At 35.9% G+C, this 23,867-nt stretch overlaps 1 protein-coding gene across 2 annotated transcripts; it reads right to left on the bottom strand.

The window, feature by feature from the left end:
- Positions 1–1,847: 1,847 nt before the first annotated feature.
- Positions 1,848–13,761, bottom strand: tnni1c (troponin I, skeletal, slow c). Of its 2 annotated transcripts, XM_015353156.2 has the most exons (7): positions 13,586–13,761; positions 13,068–13,109; positions 11,234–11,365; positions 10,807–10,896; positions 6,690–6,866; positions 6,354–6,451; positions 1,848–2,679 (listed from the first exon to the last, which is right to left on the bottom strand). In XM_015353156.2, exons 1-7 carry the CDS (start codon positions 13,724–13,726, stop codon positions 2,676–2,678), a joined length of 684 nt encoding a protein of 227 aa, XP_015208642.2. In that variant the 5' UTR covers positions 13,727–13,761; the 3' UTR covers positions 1,848–2,675. The 2 variants fall into 2 exon arrangements, with proteins under 2 accessions (XP_015208642.2, XP_069048070.1); XM_069191969.1 differs by lacking the exon at positions 1,848–2,679 and having other exon boundaries at positions 6,350–6,451.
- Between the last annotated feature and the right edge of the window lie 10,106 nt (positions 13,762–23,867).

Here is a 23,867-nt window from a genome sequence, read left to right as displayed (position 1 = left end):
CTCCCCTTCTTTTTCTAGTATCCAGGTTTACAGAGCGAGAGATTGAACCATAGATCATATTCTGTTTGCTTAAAAAGGCAGCTTTATCTTTTATTTTGGCCTTTGTAGGTGTTGTGTAAGAATTTGAATGTTTGGTAGCAGTCATGTTTTTTTTCTGAGTGGTAAAGACATACAGTATGCCACTTGGGCGCCTTTGGTGTAAATTTGTAAATAGCGTACTTGTTTGTTGTATGTTTATGTTGTGTGTTGTTTAGTGTGTGTATTGTCATTGTTAATAAACATTTGTTTAACCCAGTGTGTCTGAATTATTACTCTTTTCACCAAAGCTGTTCCAGAGAAAAAAGAACTCCTATACCTCTAATTATACCAACTGCTCAAGTATATTCTTAGAAAAATCATTTTTAAGTTGGGAATTATAATTATTTATTTCACTTATTGATTAATCTGCTCAGCATAGTTCTGATTTTCTCTGTTTTCATGACCCCCTATTTGTAACAATATATAGGTAAGTAAAAAATAAAATATACTGTACTACCACTTAATATCCGTAATTAAATCCAGCCTTCTTCTGGTGGGCTCCACAACTGCAATGTTGTGTTTCTTTTCTTCTTTTTTCAGCATGGAATAAACCATTAAACCATTAAATACCTTCATTTAAAGAAATCTTGAAAGTATTTCATAACCACTTAATTATAATTCTTGAATTTAGACTGCAGCTCAAAATGTTTGGAATTTGAGTGCAATCTAATTTCAATGCTCAAGAAGATGTTGCAAGAATTTTAATTATTGCAATATATTGTTTGTATGAAACAGATTTACTGCAAATGAACTGTAGTTAGATTTTCTATTACTATTCTCAAAAATTAAAAAATACAATGTGCAATAAAAAATATTATTCCAGACCTTTAGTTATTAGCCTTTTTCAGTTATATACTGGATTTGTTAAGGAATAAAATGAAATCAGTCATTAACTGCAGCTGACAGAACTACTTTAGTTTAATTATGGACAAGCACAATTTCCTGTGTTGTATTTAAAGAAAAGGTGGAGCTTCTTGCAGGAATGTTTTCACAGGGCCATAATTAAAGAAAAATGTAATCCTCTAGGATCAGACCTCATCAGATGCCTCCCCTATATAATGTACTTCAGGAAAGTAGTGATCCTTGGTTACTGCTTGGTATTTCATTATGCCTAAAACAGAAATAGAAACATACACATAGATCTTTTCAAGAACCATTATCTTGACATTATTGAGTTACTGTGTCACTTTTACCAATTAATTAATAAGTGGCTCAACCAGTAAACTGGTTTACTCAGTAAACGCTGATTTTCTGTACATAGAGAAACTCTAGGTTTTTGGATGCATTTTTGGAATATGGAGATACAGTAGGTCTCCCATTCACTTTGTAACATCCAGATTAATAGAAAGAGAGATTTAACTCTAGGTTGTATTGTGTTTGGTGTAGAAGACAGGTTTATCTGTTTTTGGTTGGTCAGAATGTACAGTAGGCCTTCAAGATGCCTTGTTTGTAAATAGTATCACTTGTATGTTGTGTGTTGTTCATGGCACTCATTCATAGATGCCTCTAATTATACCAACAGTTTGGGTTTATTCTTGGCAGATGCTTTGCAATTTAAGGGTTATGATTATTTGTTTTGTTTATAAACCTGCTCAGTCTATTTCTGTATTTCTCTGTTTTTGTAACCCTCCTATATGTAAGAATATTGACTTGCTAAACTATAAGTGATTCCATACTGGGTGAATTTGCAATAAAATGTGTATTAAACAAAAAACAATAAATTAATGAAAAGGAAATATCACATTTTGTATGTTTATTAGCAGAGGAAAACAGATTTTTGGACGTTTTTATTTTCTCAGACTCACAAATATTGTTATGTCATTTGCCAAACCTGCTTTATACATCACACATATTCAAAAATAAAATAGTACATAAGGATTTTTTTAAAGACGTTATATAAATAAAATAGAATTAAATAATATGCCACCAGATTTACTACACATTTTTGAATGAAATTCTTGGTTTATCACACCTAAATTAATAAATTGTGCAGATTATTGTGGCCTAGAGACAACTACTGCATAATAAGAATTTAATCAGGGTGCAGTTATAAAATATTGCAAGAATGAACAGAAAACACCTACATTTAACAACACATTGAACATTTTCATACTATACTTCTTTCACTCATTTACAAAGGAGAGATTTTAATAATCTGTATTTATGTTTGTCAGCACCAAATAATATTAATATTGTTTTCTGTGTTCCAAATGTACAATGAATTTGGTAAATGTTAGTTTCCTGTTGATTAATTACAAAAATCATGGTCATTGTCCACTTATACTACTAAAACAAAAGCTTAACACCATTGTATGGAGAGATAGAGAAATTAAATTAGTAAAGTTATGACACTCTGGTTAATCTCAGGTGTTTGGATGGGGACGTTTCTTAGTCTTCCATTCTGGGAAGACCAAGCAAGGCTGACTCCAAAGTTATGATTCTTCAGTGACTTTGAAGTAATTGTTTTTATCCTAAAGACACCCAATTACAGAATCACTATTCAATTTAAGAAATATTGCCTCTTAATTACAACATTGCTGGTTTGCTGTGGAGTGTGTAGGACTACGTGGCAGATCAGGTTTCAAAGCAGGTCACATTTATCTGAAAGACAATAAATTATAAAATGTTACAATTCATAGTTAGCATTTCTGCATTCTTTACTTCATTGAAGGGCTTAAAGTTAACACATTTTTATTCACCATTTTTGTCCCTTAAGACTTTCATATTATTTTTCCCAATTTCATGTCAACTACTATCACTTAAAATGGATACAAACGTATAATGTGTTCATTGACAGATGTGAGAGAGAACGCTTTTTCAATTTCTTTTAGTTTGAGTTTAAGAGCTAGCACCAACAGTAAACTTTGTTATGTGTATTAAGTGTTTAATCAATTGCCCCTGTTTCATTATCATTTCAACTAGTGTTGAAACAGATAGATGATTTACAGATTTATTTAATAAAGACAGTTATTTTGATCCCACTTAAGAGTCTCTGTAATATAGAAGACTATCTGGCCTTAAACATTAAATCCATTCATGAAGTAAAAATTTTGATTTCTTCACAAAAAAAAACTCTTCAACAAAAAAATACACCTGAAAGATCACAATTACAGAACATACACACAAAACCAATAGTTTTAAAAATTGCTCACAAAAACACAATTGGTTTATGCTTTCTTGTTCTGACTGTGGCTTCTCTTTGCTTCTACGGTGACCATGCATCTAATAATGCATTGCCTTGGTTACCGGGCAGAAAAAATATAATGAGCAGATTGTACACTCTCAACTCCATAATAATTTATTATAAGATGGAGTTTTAGAAGATTAATCAGAACATTCAGAATTGGGTCAACACAGATATAATACCAACTATTGGAAGTTCTTCGTTAAAGTTCAGGAGGGATGATAACATTAAAACCTTTTGCCCAGCTATACAAAATTACAGTTATTCCTGACCACCATTCTCTAAGGTACTGTATATACATGTTCCAGCCTACATACTGTAAATCAACTACAGAGCCAGTAGTATGCTAACTTGGAAGACGTGCAGGGTGAAAGAAGGCTATCGCATTCATAATGCAGAGAAATTGCTTTAGTATTTTACAGAAAGACCTAAAAAAAGAAGAGAGAAGCTGAACTACGGAAAGATCTAAAATCACTCAGGACCTCAAATACAAGATTGGTTTTCATTTTTTGTATAATTTACCCCTCTATTTTGTAATCAAAATAAATTCAATGTTAACTGCCAGTCTTCGGGTGTGCCTGTGTGCTGGGAGTTGCTTATATTTTAATGCCACTTGATGACCACGCCCCCACATCATTACATTAAATACTCAATAAACAGCCTCAAATGCATCTAATTCTTGGGTGTCGTTATTCCTCATGTGCCTTAATTAGTTCAAAACATAAAAACTGAATGGGGGCTTTATTTCCTAATTAAATCATTTATAATATAGGTTTACACAAATACCAGTAAAACTTTTAAAATACAATACCTGCTAGATTAATACAAATTGTTATCATATTGTTAATTCCTAGTGGATACAAAACTTTAGTTATGATATGGAATAGGTTTATCCCATGCTGAAAAAAAGAAGAGAGAAAATACAACGTTTCGGCTGTGGAGCCTTCTTCGGGTGTAAGGGAAATGTAAGGTGCTTACACCCGAAGAAGGCTCCACAGCCAAAACGTTGTGTTTTCTCTCTTCTTTTTTCAGCATGGAATAAACCTATTACTTGTTCCTTTGCAGCTACGCATGCTGACTCAGCTACCCTCCTGAACTACTTTAGTTATAATATACTATATAACTATATAACTGAGAAATCAGATGAGTTGATGACAACATACAATAAAATATTTTTCTGTTGAACAAAAAAAATGTATATAAAAAAACAAGTGTAGATTAAGCCGGCCCAGGGACGCCAAATAATGTAGATTAAACCGACCCAGGGACGCCAAATAATGTAGAGAAAACCGGTTCAGGGACGCCAAATATGTAATCATAGTGGCTCTCTGAAGGCACCAGTTCTGTAGGGTTTGGGCATTTACTGAGACAATTATTAATTGTAGCAGTAAATCACAAAGTTGATTCTTTTGATGGCTTTAGAATCCAACCATGCGACATAACTCAAACAACGCACACACACAGGTACTAACACGCGAGGATACATTTATTAATACATAGAATATGCATGTAAACCTAACAGATCTTATCGAGAGGGTTATCAGAATACAAAAGGTATATATTCAATCAGTTACAAAGTGTTACACATATCAAGAGGACATACGTTCAGTATATCATTCATTAAAACCGTTTCGTAAAGTGAACTTGGTTACAACTTCTACATTAGATACTCAAACAAGTACATAACTCTTAGGAATTAAATTGATATCAACTGGTTGGGATAACAATTGAATTCTCGAGCTGTAATGCATTGAAGTTGAATACTCATCCAATCTCTGGGGATTCAGATCTCCTGCGGGCACAAAGAAACAGTTGCAGGCTGTTGCTGTCCAATCCGCGCTCTCTGGCTCCGTGCCAGGCTGTGCTGTGCGGCTTGCGACAGTGCTCTGCTGATGCTCACTGACCGGCTAGTTAGTGTTGGCTTTAACTAGCAAAGTTTGTGCACAGGAGAAAAGATGACTGTGGGTCCCAGCAAGTCAGGAAGAGGACCGGTTCGTTCCTGATGAAGAGCTAGTTCTGAATAGTGATTCAGCTGTCCACAGTTCCGACCTGTTCACGAGGCCTGCTGCTGGTGCTAACCTCGGGTGGATCCTCTGGTTACTCTCTGGCAACCCCCGCTCTCGACTCTTAGAACAAAAGAAAGTTCTGGCACTCGGACACACTGGCCGTTCCGTGGTTGTCCGGGCTGAGTCTCAGGATGGTCAGGAGGCGCGCTGCGAGAATGTCCTGCCCTTGGGAGCCTTCTGCTCCTGGGCCGTCCTGCCCTGGAATTCTCCTTTGAATTCCCTTTAGAATTGTTGAATCTGAATCTGAATCTGAATCTGAATCTGAATCTCTCAGGCTCTCTGTGTTGCCTGTTTTTACCTGGAGGAACTTCAGCTCATTGATTGGCTGAAAGTTCCATGGGCATCAGAGTCCCACGTGGGTTACTCGGCCCTACCAGTCCCTGATTGGTTGATCAAGGTGAGATATGAGTCACTTAGTTCTGACACTTAGTAATGCAGTCCAGATGTCCAACTCGCACTCCCTAGACAGATAGGCGCCAATGGATAACCATTGATCATGATAGCCAGGCTTAGCTAAGTGCATCCCCCTTTGGGAGCTGTCCTTATCAAAAGAAAACATCTTGCATGAATGGTTTCTCTGTGGCTGCACCACAGAGATGAACAGAGAAATGGGGCCTCATTTGGGAAGCTCAGAAACACTTAATTCTGCCTTATTATTAAGCCTCACCGCTACACAAGATTTAAAGTCACTGTTCAATTCATTGGGTATCAAAGTATTAAGATGTAAACTATAAGTTTCATAATGGTGAGATGTGTGTTTTCTTTGTGTGAGTAAGGGTTAACATAGTGAGTAAGGGCAATATTTATCTTACAAAGTATAATGTTGGGATAGCAATAATTCATATTTGGACAATATATTTTATTTTCTTGAAGCAATGGCTTTACTTATAATTTGATTTAAATAATTTTGCAGAAAGTGAAAGGTAAAGTTGTAGAGTCTCTTTCAAGGAGGGGCATGTTCAAGTACCATTAAACCAACACATGGCATGAATGTCTAAAAACCTACTACACCTGCAATGACTTACTGGGCAGAACCAGCAGCATCAAACATCTTCTTCCTGCCTTCCATTCCAGACATGGCCTCCACATTCTTACGCCAGTCTCCAACCTCACTGGTAAGTACCTGGGAGGGAAAAGGTGTTAAGAATTATTCTTCAAAATTTCTCAAAGGAAATATTCTATTTGACAACAAAATTAAAAACACATTGGCCATGGGCATAATACCTCACAATATAGTTTTAAGTATTTTTAATACATAATACATAATAGATATAATCATATATAATCATAATCATATTATAATCATATTACAAAAACTATAATTCTGGGCAGTGCAAAACTGCACAATATACCAAAAGTACCTTCTCTGTGTCCTCCTTCTTCACTGACTTGAGGTTGGCCCTCAAGTCCAGGGATGCTTTATGTTTGGAGCCCAGCAGAGAGTGCAATATAGCATCAGCAGAGACACGCACTCTACGCAAAGCAGGCCGTTTGAACTTTCCTCTCAGGTCCATGATCTTCAGGTTTAGATCATGAATCTGGATAACAAGTAGAAGCACAACCAGCAATGAGTTACAGTATACCTCTAGGAGCTTAATGTGAGTGGTAAACTGCCAAACTGGTGACATCAATAAATCTCAGAAGCCCAGAATCTGTGTACAAACCTGTTTCTTTATTGGTAGGCTAATACTGCTACAGTATAATCTTGCAAACATTCTCAACAAATGAACGCCCAAACAGTACTAAATGTTTAGTTCTGAGACCATAAAATTTTATTAGATATGTTTAACATCATGAACTATTTTTAAAAATAAATTTATTGTGAATACCGTGAAAAATATTACTTCTTTTGAGACAAAGAGAGTTCCTGCCAACATTTAAAAGTATTTTTCATTAGGGTGGTGTTGCTGAATGTCCAAATGTCCACAGATACTTATATTGCAGTAATATTACCTTTTAAAAAGATGTTTGAACAGAACCAACCATATTAGCATTTTGCTTAAAAATATAGTATATTAGCTTAAGTGATCTGTCCCCATAATAGTTCAGGTGGGTAGCTGCGTCAGCATGCGTAGGCTGCAAAGGAACAAGTAATAGGTTTATTCCATGCTGAAAAAAAAGAAGAAAGAGAACACAATGTTTCAGCTGTGGAGCCTTCTTCAGGTGTGAGAGAGACAAGGCAGTAGGCAAAGGTAATGTAGCGGGGGAACAAAGGCTGGGAGGGAGGAGGAGTGAGAGGCGATATTGATGTTTTCTAGACATCATCTTCTCCATCAACTATCCCCGACTCTCCACTTTGGTTTATTACAAACCCATGGATTCACACAGCTACCTCCTGTATAGCTCATTTCACCCCAAACACACTAAAAACTCTCTCCCTTTTTCACAGTTCCTTAGGCTATGATGATTATGCAGCGACGACTTCGACTTTGAGAACCAAGCCCTCAAAATGTACTCCTTTTTCATCAACAGAGGATACCCCAGCAGTGTGATTGACAGGGCCCTTGCCCGAGCCAAAAACACCCCTTGGACCATCAACTCGATCAGGAACTCCTGCCGTAACAACCACATTCCTTTGGTGCTTCCCTACCACCCTAACACACGTCCTATCCCCAGGACTATTAACCACAACTGTTCCATCCTACAGGATGATCCCTCCATTGGGGCCCTCTTTTCATATCGCCAACCACCTAATCTGTGTAACCTCCTTGTTCACAGCTCCCTTGACTGCCCTCAACAACCATCCACACCAGGCACTTTCCCTTGCAACAGAGCTCGTTGTATCACCTGCAAGTACACATCCAACACCACACTCATTCAAGGCCCCTCAGGACAATTCCGGATCACACAGATGGCATCTTGTACCTCCAGCAACCTTATTTACTGTATCTCTTGCAGTAATGCCCAGCCACCTACATTGGAAAAACAGGAAGGAGACTTGGAGACCGCTTTAGAGAACACGTCAGGGCTGTGAAGATTAAAGATCTCTCCAAGCCCATTGTTTCTCATTTCACCTCTAATGGCCGCGACCACTCTAATCTCTCTGTCTGTGTTCTCAAAGACGGTTTTCCGAACTCATACATCAGAAACTACCGAAACCAAAATTATTCTGCATCTAGGATCACAGATTCTGCCTTCTCTTCACGACAGACTACTGTTCTTTACAATTTTCTCCATTCATTGGAAGTTTAATTTCACACCTCTCTACACCTATTCTGACTACACATCTTGATTGGTCTCTCTTTCTGTCCCCTGCTCCCGCCTCTCACTCCTCCTCCCTCCCAGCCTTTGTTCTCCCACTACATTACCTTTGCCTACTGCCTTGTCAATTCAATTCAATTCAATTCAAGGTGCTTTATTAGCATGACCGATGGGTACAATCAGTGTTGCCAAAGCAAATAAAAATAATAAAATTAACATAGAACAAAACAAAAAATAGAAGTAAAATAAAATCTACAGACATGTTACAGACATTTACAACAAAGACATATTATATAATATCGACATATACTGTAGGCGGCTGGAGCATTATTGGGAGACGGACTCACTGTTCCTCAGGCTGTGACAGGAGATCACATACTGGGCTGCCAGATCAACTGAGTTCCCTCCTCCCTCTCCCAGTAGGATTGGGACCTGTTGTGGTTTTGGCAGGTGTGGGAACTCTGGGATTAGATTTCTGAATTTCGGGAAGAATGTTTCTCTAATCCCAGAGTATCTGTCACAGTGCAGTAGGAAGTGCACCTCTGTCTCTATTTCTCCCCACTGGCAGTGGGAGCACAGCCCCTCCTCTCTGGGCAGCCAGGTCTGCCTGTGTCGCCCAGTTTCTATGGCCAGGTTGTGGTCACTGAGCCTGTACTTCGTCAGGGTCTGTTTCTGTTTGTTATTTTTTATTTTGGTCAAATATTCAGCTAGTGTGTATTGTCTGTTTAAAGTTCTGTAGCATTCCAGTTTATGTTGTGTTTGTGTGTGTGTGTCCCAGTGTGTGAGATATTGCTGTTTGATCTGTGCTGTGATGTGGTTGAGTCTGGGTTGTGGTGGTCTAGCAGTCCTGTCCTGATCCTGGTTAGTGTCGGTGTGGCTCAGGTCGGTGAGCCTCAGGACCAGCTGGCTCAGGGGGCTCTGTTTTGGGCTCAGCTCTTGGTTTAGCAGGGCTTTGTGGTGGTAGGAATTTTGGTCACTGTTTTTTAGGTGTAGCCTTGTCTCTCTCACACCTGAAGAAGGCTCCACGGCCGAAACGTTGTGTTCTCTTTCTTCTTTTTTTCAGCATGGAATAAACCTATTACTTGTTCCTTTGCAGTCCCCATAATATTCAGATTAGGACTTGGAGTGGGCCACTCAAGAACATTCTCATATTTTTTTCTTAAGCCACTCCATTGCAGATTTGTAAATTTGTGCTTTGGATCATTCTCCTGTTAAAAGGTGAACTTTGGAACTTTGCACCTTCTGTGTTCCCATCAATCTAGACAAGCCTGTCAGTCCTGTCTGATGGGAAGCAAATTAAATCTGCCACCGCCATGCTACACAGTAGGGATAGTGATGATTGAGTGATGCTGTATGCTGGATTTGCATCAGATGTAACACTTTGTATTTAGACCAAAAACTTACAATTATTTTCTTGTTTGACTACTAAAATGTTTATGGTATCACTTAGGTGCTTTGTTGAAACAAAATGCAGGATTTGAGATGTTACGATTCATATAAGTTCCATTTGTGAAGTGACCAAGATATTGTTGAGCCATGAATATTTTCTCTTATCTCAGCCAGTACCCTATAGGTCTTTTAAAGTCACTGTTATCCTCACAGTGGCATGACTTAACAGTTTTTGCTTTCCTTCCTGCTCAGTTAGGAGGGACGGCGTGATCTAAGAAGTGTCAGGGTGCCTTCAAGTTTTTAATAATTCAGTTCACCTCACTAAAATAGATATGAAGGGTTTATTTTACAACTTACAACAGAATTACTTTGAAAGCACCTTGTTCTTCATGGCTACATCTTTCCATCTGAGAGACCTTACAAAGATACTGTAGGTGTATCTATTCTGAAATCATATGAACTACATAGAGACCCCCCTCAGCTAATTTTGAGGCTTGTTAAGGAACATTTCACTGTTCACCTATATTAATCTGGGTTTGCCGTAACAAATGTTTACTACTTATACAATCACAGCTTTTAAAAATTTTGTTTACATTTATTTGCTGTTTCTTTCTTTTTTGTTTTGAATACATCGATTAGGTTTGTGTAGATAATACATTTGAACTGCTACTTAAAAGTGTCAAAACTGCAAGCTTTACAGTGAAAAAACTTTATTTTTGCAATGTATTTTGCTGAAATATCTTCATGCATAAAACATTTTTTGTTTGGTGACGTTTCTTTCCCTCTGAAGAAAGGCTTGTACTGATGAAAAACAATTGCAAATGTTTAAAAACAAGTGTTGAATTGGGTAGTGCAAGGGATCACTTTAGACACTACTCACTCCATTACCTCTCGAGCGTTCTTGTTGACTTTGGCCTCGATGTCATATCGTTCCTCATCCACCACATCAATCTTTTCATGAAGCTGCCTGCACAGTTTCTGTAATCAAGCAGAAGACAATCAAGCTGTTTAAATTTTAGAGCTGAATGAAGATTGGCTTGTGCAGGCACTGCAAAATACCTATCAAGAAATATATCTTGTGCAGTAAATTTGTTCCACTAAAGAACATTAAGTGTAATTTAAAAAGTGTGCAAAAAGTACAAGTGTAAATAACAGACAGTTATAATATTAAAGGGAATGATTAGTAAAGTCATCTTAAGGCATAACCAAAGTTACACATTAAAAAAAAAAACTTTCCTTTAGTTAAAAATGTTCGCAGAATAAGCAATGATATTCTCTCCACATACAGGTGTGATAGTGTAATGAAAACCCTCACCTGCAGATCTTCCAGAGTGAGTCCTGTAAGCTGCAGGGGAGGAACTCTTTCAGCCAGATATTTGACCTTCTCTTCATCCCTGTCTACCTTCTCTTTTTCCAGCTCCTCTTTAGCTTTACCCAGCATTAGCATCTGCAGACAGGAGAAGTTGCCTGTTACTGCAGGAACTGCAAAGGAGCAGTGTAAAGCACCACCCCTGTTCTCCTTTCACAATCCATTGAAGTTCAAGCTCACCTACTTTATACAGTATTTGATCTTTAAATTATTTTTAAAAAGCATTTATTATCTTGGCTGGCATGGTCGTGTAGTGATTAGCATTGCTGCCTAACAGCACTAGAGCCCTGGGATCAATTACTGGGGTGCAATCCGTGTGGAGTTTGTAGGTTCTCCCTGTAGATAGATAGATACTTTATTGATCCCGTTAGGGAAATTGCAGACCCACTGTACCCAAGTGGGTTTCTTCCAGATGCTTCAGCTTCCTCTCACAGTCTAAAGACATACTGGTAGTTAATTGGCTTCTGTAAAATTTATGTGAGTGTGTATTTGTTTATTTATCCTGTACTGGTCGTGTGTACTGTACTGTACTCTAACATCTGGAAAACGGTACCGTAGCATTCGGGCCCGTCTACCAGACTCAGAGACAGTTTTTACCCCCGCACTATCAAACTATTAAACTCCCAGAATCTCTCACTCTCACTCTCACCTCACCTCTCACCTATGATCTGAACTTCACAGTACCTTCTTTCTTACCAAAAACCCAAACACACATTGAAATCTACCTCTACCTTACATTTCAAAAAGCTCACTCCCCATAATTTCTATCCATTGATTTCATTCTGTTGATGCATGTTTTTGCACATCTGATGTTGTTTTGCACATTACCTGTTACCTTTTTGTTGTTTTGCACATTGCCTGTTGTTGTTTTGCACATTGCCAGTTGTTGTTTTTGCACACTGCCTGTTGGCTCTGTCTTTCTTTTATTATACAATTGTGTTGTTGTTTTTTTGTACTACTTATCATCTGAGAGCTAGCTAAATAGCATTTCGTTATACCATATACCTGTATAATGACAATAAATTTGAACTTGAACTTGTACTGGATAAATGAATGGCTGGACTTATTATCTTATTTTCTTAAGTGAGACTTCCATACAGCTGTTTATGCTTAGGTGTTCATTGTGCCCTGCTACAAGTTTCTTCCAGCATCAGCAGAACTTCTTAAACCCAGAAACGAAACAACGGGAGAATCCAAATCACAGTATGTGATGTTGTAAAAGGGCCAATGATGAGTTTAGGAAGAAACCTTGTAATGTCTAGTAAGGTGCATATGCATTTTCACAGCCTGTGTCACTTTTGTAAAACATTGTGTTTCCCACAATATGTGAAAATTTAATATTTAATACTCACGTGACTTATGCAAGAACTGCAATCACCATTGTAGACCTGCCTACTGTATATAGCACCACAACCGCCCAGGTGTGCCACAGTATACAGTATACTGTTTTTAACTGACTGAATATTAACAATTTAAAGTCTTCTATTGTGACAAAGATATTGTATTTAGACATAAACTATGCACTGGATTTTGATCTGCACAGTAAATATAACTGAAGTGAAGGATTTACCTCTTCACTCTACACCACAGCAGGCTGACTGGGAATGAAAAACATTTTCGTGTATACAAATTAGAGTAAAAGAAGGCTATCAACACAATCATTGCTATTGTGGCCGCACTTATTGAGAATAAAAACAACAAGCAAACATGTTTTATTCCATATGGTACTTGGTGACTCTAAGATGTCAGGCCAGTACTTACATTACTAAACACACCATACCTTGAGAGAAAGCTTTCGAGAGGCTGATATCTTTGACTTAGGCTGTCAAACAAAGAAAAAAGACAACATTATTACAGGTATATAAGAATGTGAAGCACTTATACTTCCTTTCTGTTTTGTTTTTGGACATCTTAGGAAATGATTATTCAATTTAATATTTTCACACCCAAAGCATCATTTTACTACAAAACATTTTAAATAACTACAATTACGTGGTATGAAAATAAGAAAGTATGGGCCTAGATACAATGTTGCTTATTTAACCTTTTGAGATTTCATAAGATACAGTATTTATTGATAGTAGTTGAACTACTTCTCAACATGAATTTGTACTTTATACAAAACCAGAACAAAAGACCTGCACACTCCAGACCGAGCACTGTGAGTTTGATTCTCAAGCTTATGTAATGATCCCAAAGAAACTCTTGTTATTGCAAGTCATGCAAAGAGAGAGAAAAAAAAGACAAATTCTTAATCAAAGGTGAGGACCTACTGTAGGTGTCCTAGCTGAAAGATACCTTGTCATGGGTCTCCACTACTATTTTAGATGGTGGTTCTGTATTAGGAGACGGGGCAGCCTTTTTTGGGGGTGCTGGCTTGGGGGGCTCAGGTTCGGGTTCTGGTTCAGCTTCCTGCTCCTCCTCTACTACAGTCTCCATTTCAGTCTCTTCAATGACAGTCTCAGTGAACAGCTCTCCCTGCAGAGACAAGTGAAGAGTTGATTATATAGTGCAACCTACTTACCACATTTCTTGCTCAAAGTAATGTTGAATAATAAATCAGCATTCTTGTTTTGTGAATCTTTTACTGAAAGTTTACTGAAACAAAATTGAATAAAAATATATAATTTATTGATTCTAGATTATAGAAATCTCCTGACTTAAAAAAGTATAGCTACTGCATGTATGCTTCAATTTCTTTGTGAGAGTAATGGTGTTCTCTGGTAGTTTAAATAGTTGGATTTTTATTCTTCATTTATATTTTGGTTTCTGCAATGAAAATGTGTGCATTACAGTGAAGAATTTTGTTTTGAAATTAGATTTAGTATCCTTTTCCTCTGCTGATTCTTTTTCTAATTTCTGACAGGGCTTCAATTGATAATTTGGCAGGTACTATATGTTAAATTAATTCATGGATACTCCGCTCAAGCTGAGTGAAGACCATGTCATGTGGTTGTCGCATTAGGTTCAAGATTTGTAGCTATGAGAACAGGTGAGGGCCAGAGGAAACCTCAGGAAAACTGATGGGCTTTGAAAATATTGTTCGCTTCTGGGATGGTGGAACAAGCAGCAGCAGAAATTATGCCAGGCACAGCTGACATCTGTAAATTCATTGTGCTGGTAAAAAACAAACCTAAAACAGGCCTTTGCACTAGATCTATCTTCACCTGTAGTGGGCGACAAGAATACTGTTATGTATTCCTGTCCTAGCACTATTGTGAGATACTGCTGTGTAATGGAATTTTCATTGAATTATTTGCCACCAAGCACCAACAGATGCAATCACCTGTCATGGTGTTGGGTGCAACTGTGCCTTCTTGTAAACTACACTGGTATTCTTTGAATTCTTTTTAACAATAACCCAGTTACACAACATTTTCCATCATTGATTTCTCGATATCTATACCAAAGATCATCTGCCAAAAAAGTGAACTATTTTAATTTGAGATAGAAGAGAAGGTGGAATTTGTGTCACAGCTCCATCGTAAAAGGCTCAAATAAATAGACATGGACCTCACTGAGCACATGTGGACAAAGCATAGTAATCTAATGTGGCCTTTTGGGTAAGTAACATACTGTATACATGATTAAATAAGCAAAATGGGTGAAATGGCCTGTTCATATTTTTAACATTTTTGCTCTTATAGTCTGTAATTAACATTAACTAACTATAATGTCAATACCGTTTTAAACCGTCTTAACTTTCCAAACATAAAACAGTCACAGTACAGTGCAGTCACAGTACAATCCCATAATCAATAGTATTAAGTATAAAGGGTATATTGTATTTCTTTCTATATTTTCTATATTGTAAAGTTTCTAAAAAGAAAATAAACAAATACCATTAGCTAACAAGTTACTTCTTTATTTTTGCCAATAGTGTCAATACTAGGCTAGACCATATAAATATATAATTATGTTAGCTGGAACATTACAAAGTCATACAGTATGTTTCGAATATGAATAGAATATGGAAAAAAGAGAATAAAAGAGAAAGACTTACCTCTCTTTATTGAAAGTATTTGCAAAAAGGGAAAGGAAAAAATGTTATCGTTGTTTTAGAGACAGGAAAATACAGGATCAAAAGCTTTTAAATGGATGTCAGCATCCCATGAAAAACAATAGCTATATTTCTTAGTCATCTTCTGCCAAATTACATCTGCCTAAGTACTATTTATCTTAAAAGTCATTCATACATGTACTGTACTGAAATTAATCACTTACTGTACAAAGAAACTTTAAATAAAACATTTTTTCATTACGTGGTTCCATTCCTGACAGTTTGTAGAATTCAGGTAAGAAACACTAAATATTAATATGCAATTCTAGCGTTTAAAACAATTCCAGCATGTACAGTACAAACACATTTCCATGAATGCTTAAATCCAGATAACACATTTGCTATGATTATGTATTTTGATTCAAGTTAATATTTAAAACCAAACAGACAGTACTCACTGGTCATCGGTCATTGTTTAAATTTAACCTGCGAGAAAATAAAAAGATACTATGAAAAAGAAGTGTTTAGATGCTCGCAGAAAAGTGCTGCTTTACTAAGGGAAAATATCTTAGCAATGTAGTGATAACTCATCAGTACTCTTTACTTATTAAATTATTAAAAATATTAATTATTAAAAAGGCTAAAAACACATTATAAACTGATACAAAAATTCTTAAATAATAAAATAATCTGAAATAATCCCAGAATTACATACAAAAACAACACTTGAAAAAACATTATACTGCTACTTACCTGTGTGTGTTACAGATCGATAACGTTTCTACAGCCTGTGAGTAACAATGGGTGTTTTTGTCTCTGCGCAGTGACAGGACAATATATATAGCTTGGAAAAACTTGTAGCTGGTGCTCAAGGAATGAAACAATACCCGGCCCGACAATGTGACAGGGTTGGGGCGAACATTAAGGTGACCAACAACCTATGTTCCCGGGTAATTTTACTTGGAAAACAACACTCTGATGACTTTTGCAGCTCAGTGATCGAACACTTCCATGAATTTCTGAAGAATGACAAAAATAGTGGTTCAAACAGTGGCAAACACATTTTTGAGGTAGTTTCAATTAACTTTTTATTATCCCCAAGAGTCTAATACATCAATACAACAAAACAAACACCAACAACAAAGAGTTTAGGACAAACAATATTTCAGGAAATGAAATAATTATTTTATATTATTTAAGAGTGAAATTACACAGGGGAGTCTATTTCTCTTATGCTTTGGAACACAGAAGCAGTAGTATAAACACACAGCGCAAGTGGTGTATCACACACCCCTAAATGCTGTTAGACTTTATAATTATCTTATATACTGTATACAGTATATAGAATACATTTATGTTTACCTGATTTACCAAAATTATATTGCTATTTATGTTAATTATTTTCAGTAATGATGTTAGTAAACCAAAAATAAAAACGTTTTAAAATAGTTCTGTCTTACTTAAATAAGTTAAGGTTCCTTTGGAAGGTTCCTTTTTTAAAAATAGTCTCACAACATTTATCCCATCTTAAATCAATCCAAAATACTTGTGATCATCAGTCTGACCATTTATTACAATGTTGAGTCATTTTGTTTAAAAAAATTAAACTCCAAAGAGAACACATTGTACCATTCAATAAAATAATTTAGAATACGTTAAAAATATTATTCTGAGTTCTTTAATAAGATGACCAGGGGTGCGTCTTCAGGAAATGTAAAACAAAATGTAGAAAAAAAGAATTAGCCTTGTGGTAACCCAATAGAATTGACACATAGTCCACTGCAAAGACCTATTCAAAATGATAGTGTGACATTACAGGACAGTGTGGATAATAGTCTGCATTATTACCCATGTCAGGCTTTGTACATGAGTCGTAGTTTTAGCATTTTTATATTACATCTGCAGTGGCATTTGAATTTTCCTTTAATTTCATTTTCAAATACTGGTATTTATGTATCCCATGACAGTCTTTGTCCCAAATTTTGACAAATTATGGTACTGACCTTCGCAACGAAAAAGTAGTATTAATATAGTTGCCATGCCTTTATATATTTGGGATACTGATATATTTTTTCATGTCACATCTTCTTTTAATCTAGTTCTCATGAGATGATCTGGTGGTTTTCATAGAATACTTTTGTGTGAAGCTTATCTGTCTATACCAGTCTTACCAATAAAAGTCAAGTCCATTTGTATCTGTTTCATTCTCTTTTAATGGGAACACATGACAAAAATGTTGTCATCACAATCATAGTCTACAGCTTTCCGAGCGTTACCAGATGTCTATACTATTTATTCATAACCTTTCCATGGCTATTCATAACCTGCATTCTACATGTACAGTATGTATAATACCTGTTGTTATATTTATCAGTTAATAGCACAGAGTGTGACACAATGATTGTATGTCATGGTAAAATAGTTTCCCATGCATGGATCAAATAAATCTGGATTAATCTGAGCTACTGGAATTAGCACGAAAGGATTCTTGTCACCATGAGAAAAAGTAAATGATATAATCTACAATTATCAGCACTTTTCTTTAAATATAGATCATAATTAACTGTTATTTCCAACACTTTATATTTTCATCTCTATATAATCACTTTCTGTAAATTAATAAGCATCTTCCACAGATTTCTAATGGTAGATATAATTGGTTTAACAATCCATAATTATAGATAGATACTTTATTGATCCCGTGAGTGAAATTGCAGTGCAACAGCAGCTTAACGCAGACAACACAGACAGTGTAACGAATGATACAATAATAATAATACGATACATACAATACAATCAGTAGAAGAGTTACTCGCAGTCCAGAACACACAAAGAACATAACAAAACCAGAACAGATCAGTACACAACATTATACTCAACAATTATACTCAATTATACTCAACAATTCAAAATCTTTTAATCAAAAAAAAATGTTTGAGGGGTAAACTTACAATGATTAAGGTGCAGTATAAAAGATTGATTATGATTCTGCTTTGTTATTTGAGATCTTGTACTAATTTTCTGGAATAGGAATAGTTTTGCCAAGATCACTATATGGCATGGTCTAGATTAGATGGTAAGCATTCCTAGATCTTTTTAAAGTAAAAACACATTTTATTCTTGCAAACCTCAAATATCCAACAGTAATCCCAGATAGGAATTATAGGATATAGGAATATCCAGTCTGGATAGGAAATGAAAATCTCCTGATATACCTGGAAATACGTGGTATTTTTAATAAATTCAACTCTTGCTTGCTAGCCTATCTAAAGTTTTCCCATAAATCAATATGGTGAAGTAATGTCTGGTAAAGCAAAAGGTCCCTGCTGCCATTTAAAACTGGTTTAGGGTGTGCCACCATGATTTTAACAGGAAGAATTGAAAAAACGATTTAATAGCTCAGAAAGAAATGCCTGTGTGCACTGCACCCTGAAAGAAAATGAACCTGAGGTTGGAAAGCACACAGTGGCTGCACCCTCCAGCACCCAGTCAGCCTGAAATACACAGTCAGGAAACAATAATGAACAGGAACTACTGTAACACAAATTTTTCTAATTTTTCTGTCATTAAATATACTCAATTACCACTTGAGTTTATAACAAATGTCCAGGTATCCCTATATTTAATATATTTATATATTTATTTAAATCAGAAAAGCTTAAATAAAAACCAGCTTGAGAGAAGTACACTATTATATAAACATCAGCCATGATACCAGTAGAACAAGCATAAGACATATAGCTATGACACATTTAATTAGATGTCCTTCAGTCCTTTATGTCTTCACAGCTCCATATCCATTACAATTATATTTTTTGCATGGCCTTCTGTAAATGCATTAAGGGAAGATTATTTGATGTGCTATCTGTTCTAGTAGATGTAGTGTGATACCACAACAAACTTGCCAGAACCATTTGTCAAGAATTGCATATGTGAAACAAATTAGAATCCAAACATTACCCCCGTGTGTGTCGTTTTGGTGCAAGGCTTAAGTGATATTTTAACATAAAGACCAATTAAATAACAGGACAAAATGAAATGAATTATGTCTTTTAACAATGAATAGCCTTTTTCACTGACAGAGCCTGCTTCTTACTTTAAAAAAGAAGGACATTTCAGTGGCAGATGTTTTAGAACCTGAGATGACATGACATGGGTGACAATACCTCAGTATGCACCAGCTATTTGATAATAAATCTTCACTTTGAAAAATGTTAAGCCAGTAGCTGTTCAAATAGAAGAAAACCATTTACAAATCACTGGTAGTAAGATGGAGCTTCACAACATGAAACAATTACATCAGTGGATGTAAAGAAATGAAAAAGTAATCTTCCTTATACATAGCCTTCTTTTACTGTTCTTCTGATGTTAAATAGCTGGTTTGTCCTCTACCAAAGCTGGCATGCCTTGACAAGTAACCTTGATACAGATGAACAGTATTTTGGCTGTGAGGGTAAAAAAGGATGTCATGGATAGCATAAATTCTCAGATCGCATAACATCATAACTAAATATATCTGGCTATATTAGCACATCTCCCCCTAAGGCAGGCCTAAATGACCGACAAGTCCAGTGGCTTGTCATTCAATTTATCTTAATCCACGAAACACAGAAGGCTCAATTTTCAACAGCATCTGCTTCCTTCTGATAGTTATCTGGAAGTAAAGGCAAATTTTCCTAAAAGTATTCCAAACAAAACTGGACAGTAAAGCGGTCTATGAAAAATGCTTAGATTATACTGGAGGTTGCCGCTTTTTATGTAACATGGCATTTTTTACACTCAGAATATGTTCGTAATTTTTTTGCCTGTTCCTTATTTCACATTTCTGTAAATTCCTGTAATTATTTGTCCTTTTTCTTAAACATATGCAAGGTGGTTTAATGTTTTAGTTATTTGCATTCAACTATTACATTTTTTTTACAATTTGTCTGTAATATGGAAAATGAAGAGCATAGTCTGTTTCCCTTTACTTTGGGCAGAGATGGCCAATTTTGCCTAATTTTTCTGTTATTAAAATATAGGCATGCACTACTTGAGTTTATAACACAAAATCCAGGTATCTCTATATTTAATATATTTTATATTTTTATCAGATGAACTCCAATAAAAAACAGCTTGAGAGTAATACACTATTGTATAAACATCAGTCAAGCCTTTATTACCATAATGTTGCAAAGGAACAAGTTAAGGATTAGGGTGGTGAACACCCGTAGAACAGTGTATTTTCTTTCTCTTTTCAGCATGGAATAAACCTTTACTTGTTCCTTTGCAGCCTATGCATGCTGACACAGTAACCTACTTGAAATATTACCATTATGTTGTCAGGAAGCAATACTGAGTTAAAGTTAAAGAAAAATCTAAAACTAAAAGGTCATACTGTATGGTTACGGAAATACCTTGATTTAAAATAAGACTTATCCTAGTGTTTCTTCTGGTATTAATTTATTTGTCAGTGACATTTGGGGTGATGTTTTTGGTAAAACATAAAACAGGACTTCCCTATCCCTGCCATGATACCTATACCAGTGTGTCTGTTGGTTTTTGTAACAGATCAGTATTTGATCATTTAGCTGAGCACCAGTTTTAACTAACAATTTACTATTTATACTATACACATTTAATTATTTTTAGCTCTGCAGCCGTATATAATTGTTAAATTTGCTCAAAAATGCATATGTAACCTTATATCTATATTGTCTTAACAGCAGACTACGCAAATAAACCATTTTATTAGTTCAGTTAATGTTGAATTAAACAACAGAAACTTTCACTTCTAGAGTGAAAAACAGCTGACACTTGAATCACCAGGATTAGAACTAGGATATCTTCACAGAGAGCAATGCTTGATACAAACAATGGAAAACCACTGAAAAGCTTAAACAAAACATGCTATTAGGTATGTAGTTGTTTGTGACTTTCAAAGTATTAACTTTTTTCCCAAGGAAATTGTCCAGTAGTAAATATTTTTGAAAAATGCTTCATTGTTGTTTTTTAGCCATTCATGTTGACAAAGTGTTATTGTTATATAAGTTTCTAAACAATGCAAAGCTTGAAAGCGTAAACCCCACCCTTCATTGGGATGAAAATTAAATTCACAATCAGCAATTCTCGAAGTTTCTTGTTTGGTTACTGGAAGGTGTCGCTTTTTTGGATGTGGTGCCATCTAGTGGATGAAATTAAAGCTATATGTACTGCAGTTTACATAATTTTGTTTTCAATAAATGTATCTTGTAATAAAAATAATAATAAAAAAACTTTATTTTATATAGCGCCTTTAAAGGTGGCTTCTCAAAGCACTTTACTGGATGACAACAAACAATAAAAAGAAGAATACACAAGATAAAACACAATTACAATATATAGAGGAGACCGTGGATGGTGGTACTAAGAAGACCAGAGGGGTGAAAAATGGAACCAGTTAAGTAAAGGCTTTTCTGAAGCAGAGGGTTTTGAGTCTGGATTTGAGGAGTTTAGAGAAGGTAACTTTCTGATATCCTTGGGGAGAGAGTTCAAGAGCTTGGGGGCATAACAGGAGAAGGCCCTGTCACCCATACAATGTAGACGGGCTTGGGGGACAGTAAGGAGAGCAGAATTAGAAGAGGTGGGGAGTAGGGCGATAATAGTTCAGACAGGTACTGAGGTGCCAAGCCATGCAGAGCCTTAGATCTTGTTATGTTATGGCAGTTAAAGTACTGTATTAGCTTAATGTGCCGCCTTCAGATTTATTACAAAAAATTGGAGAAATTGGTTTAATCAAATGTCTTTTAATTATGGACACTACCATTTTCTTAATGGTTTTGAGCACGTACCAGAATGACACTATGCATATTTCTGGACTATACAGTAGCACCTCACTCCAGTACAAACCACCACACAAAGCTTTCACCTAACTATGAGATTTCAACTGGTTACTGGGATATACTGATGTTGTAAAATTGTAATCAGGGACCTCAGGTCCTCATTATCTCAATCATGAGTCAAACACCTTGATGATTTTTGTTTTAATATGCCTTGGTATTTAATCTTGTACTTTACTTTGTTTAACAAGGATCTGATGGGTATTTGTTGCTGGTGCTTAGTGGGGCAGTTGTGCTGATTGGGTGCTTCTGCTAATGCTTTTTCCATGTTTCATCAATACAACAGAGTAGTGGTTAATGTCCTGGACATCTGGTTGGAAGGTTGTTGGTTTAAATTCAGAATTTAACCTTTTTGGTGGGATTCTGACTTGGAAGCATTTGGTCATAATACCACAGAAGGTAATGTTGCACCATTGGCCCCTTAGCCCAGCACAGACATCAAATACTTCTGGATCCTCTTGTCATGAGTTGGATTGCTAGTGAGACAAAACATTATCAACGAGGTGAAATTAACATATCTCACAATGGTTTAAGCCTTGCTCACACTTGCTGTCAGTGGGTGAATTGGTGCTGGAAGCTGAAACAGTCGACACTGCTGTCATAAAATTGAGCATGAAATCCCACATGCCAGTTCCAGGCCTTTTCACCACAAATTGTTTAGTTACCCCAACCTTCTGTCTTGTCCTACTCTTTCTATATAGAAAAATAAATAGCAAGGAAGATGCCATTAATTAAGGGAGATATACTGTATAAGGGTGATTGAATATTGTGAATCTGCAAGCTAGTTGAAAGCATTACTTTCTGCTAAAACGAATTAATAATTAGCGCACTGTCATTAATATACTCTGGCACTTTGGGTCAAATTTGCTTTAATATTGCCAATTGTGAGACTTGCATTGGTATTTACACATAAAGCTCTATATTAATTTACAATAAATTGCTTTACACTGTATGCTCTCTTCAGTATATATCTAGGACCATGCCAAACGTTCATTTTTAAGGAAACATTCTGCGCACCACTGATTTGAGTACTCTGATTAGTTCTGCACTCACCATGAATGCATGTTTGCATAGAAACGTTTATTTTTTAGTTAAAAACTTGAAACATTTATACTCATATGTACAACGTTATCTTTTTCGTTTACTCATGGTTTGGTTTGAGGCGTGTTTCTGCGTCTACATTGAACTACTAGACATGATATATAATTGTATTGCATGTGTATTTGTCCTTTGAATACTACTGACAATAATATAAGAAACAACATTTTCAAAAAATGGCAATTATTCTAATAATTAAAATACTTATAATAGTCATACTTAAAAAAAGTAAATTACCGTTTAAATCAGGGTATTTGAATTGTTCTCAATGTCTTTGAAAAGATTCCACTCACTAGAATTGGGGTAGTTAGGACTACTCCAATTTCTGTATCAACAGCAATTTTCAGGTTGTTTCATGATGATCTGTTCAAGGCTATGAGTTATAAGTTTGTTTTCAGAACTGTCTCCACAAAGTTCTATCACGTACGCCCCTTGATAAGTAAAGAATATACGTAAAATATTGCTTTTGACAATTATTTTTAAAGTTTTTTTTGTAAAGCCCAACAATGGCTAGATTAGAGTACCGTGCTACTAACTACGGGTCGCTTACTCAAACAAGCTTCACGCTACTCCAGATTAGAGCGCTGCAAAAATACCCCGGATATCCTTGCTGTATACCCGGAAG

Source organism: Lepisosteus oculatus, chromosome 7, assembly GCF_040954835.1.
Source record: "Lepisosteus oculatus isolate fLepOcu1 chromosome 7, fLepOcu1.hap2, whole genome shotgun sequence".
Lineage (NCBI taxonomy): Eukaryota > Metazoa > Chordata > Actinopteri > Semionotiformes > Lepisosteidae > Lepisosteus > Lepisosteus oculatus.
The sequence above is the reverse complement of the archived record's forward strand: the minus strand, read 5'-3'. Positions and strand labels throughout refer to the sequence as shown.

Coding starts and splice junctions, on each gene's coding strand:
- tnni1c (XM_015353156.2), bottom strand. CDS start 13,726: ATGGAGACTGTAGTAGAGGAGGAGCAGGAAGCTGAACCAGAACCCGAA. Junction 13,110..13,585: donor TAGTGGAGACCCATGACAAG/GTATCTTTCAGC, acceptor TTTGTTTGACAG/CCTAAGTCAAAGATATCAGC. Junction 11,366..13,067: donor CTCGAAAGCTTTCTCTCAAG/GTATGGTGTGTT, acceptor TCCTGTCTGCAG/ATGCTAATGCTGGGTAAAGC.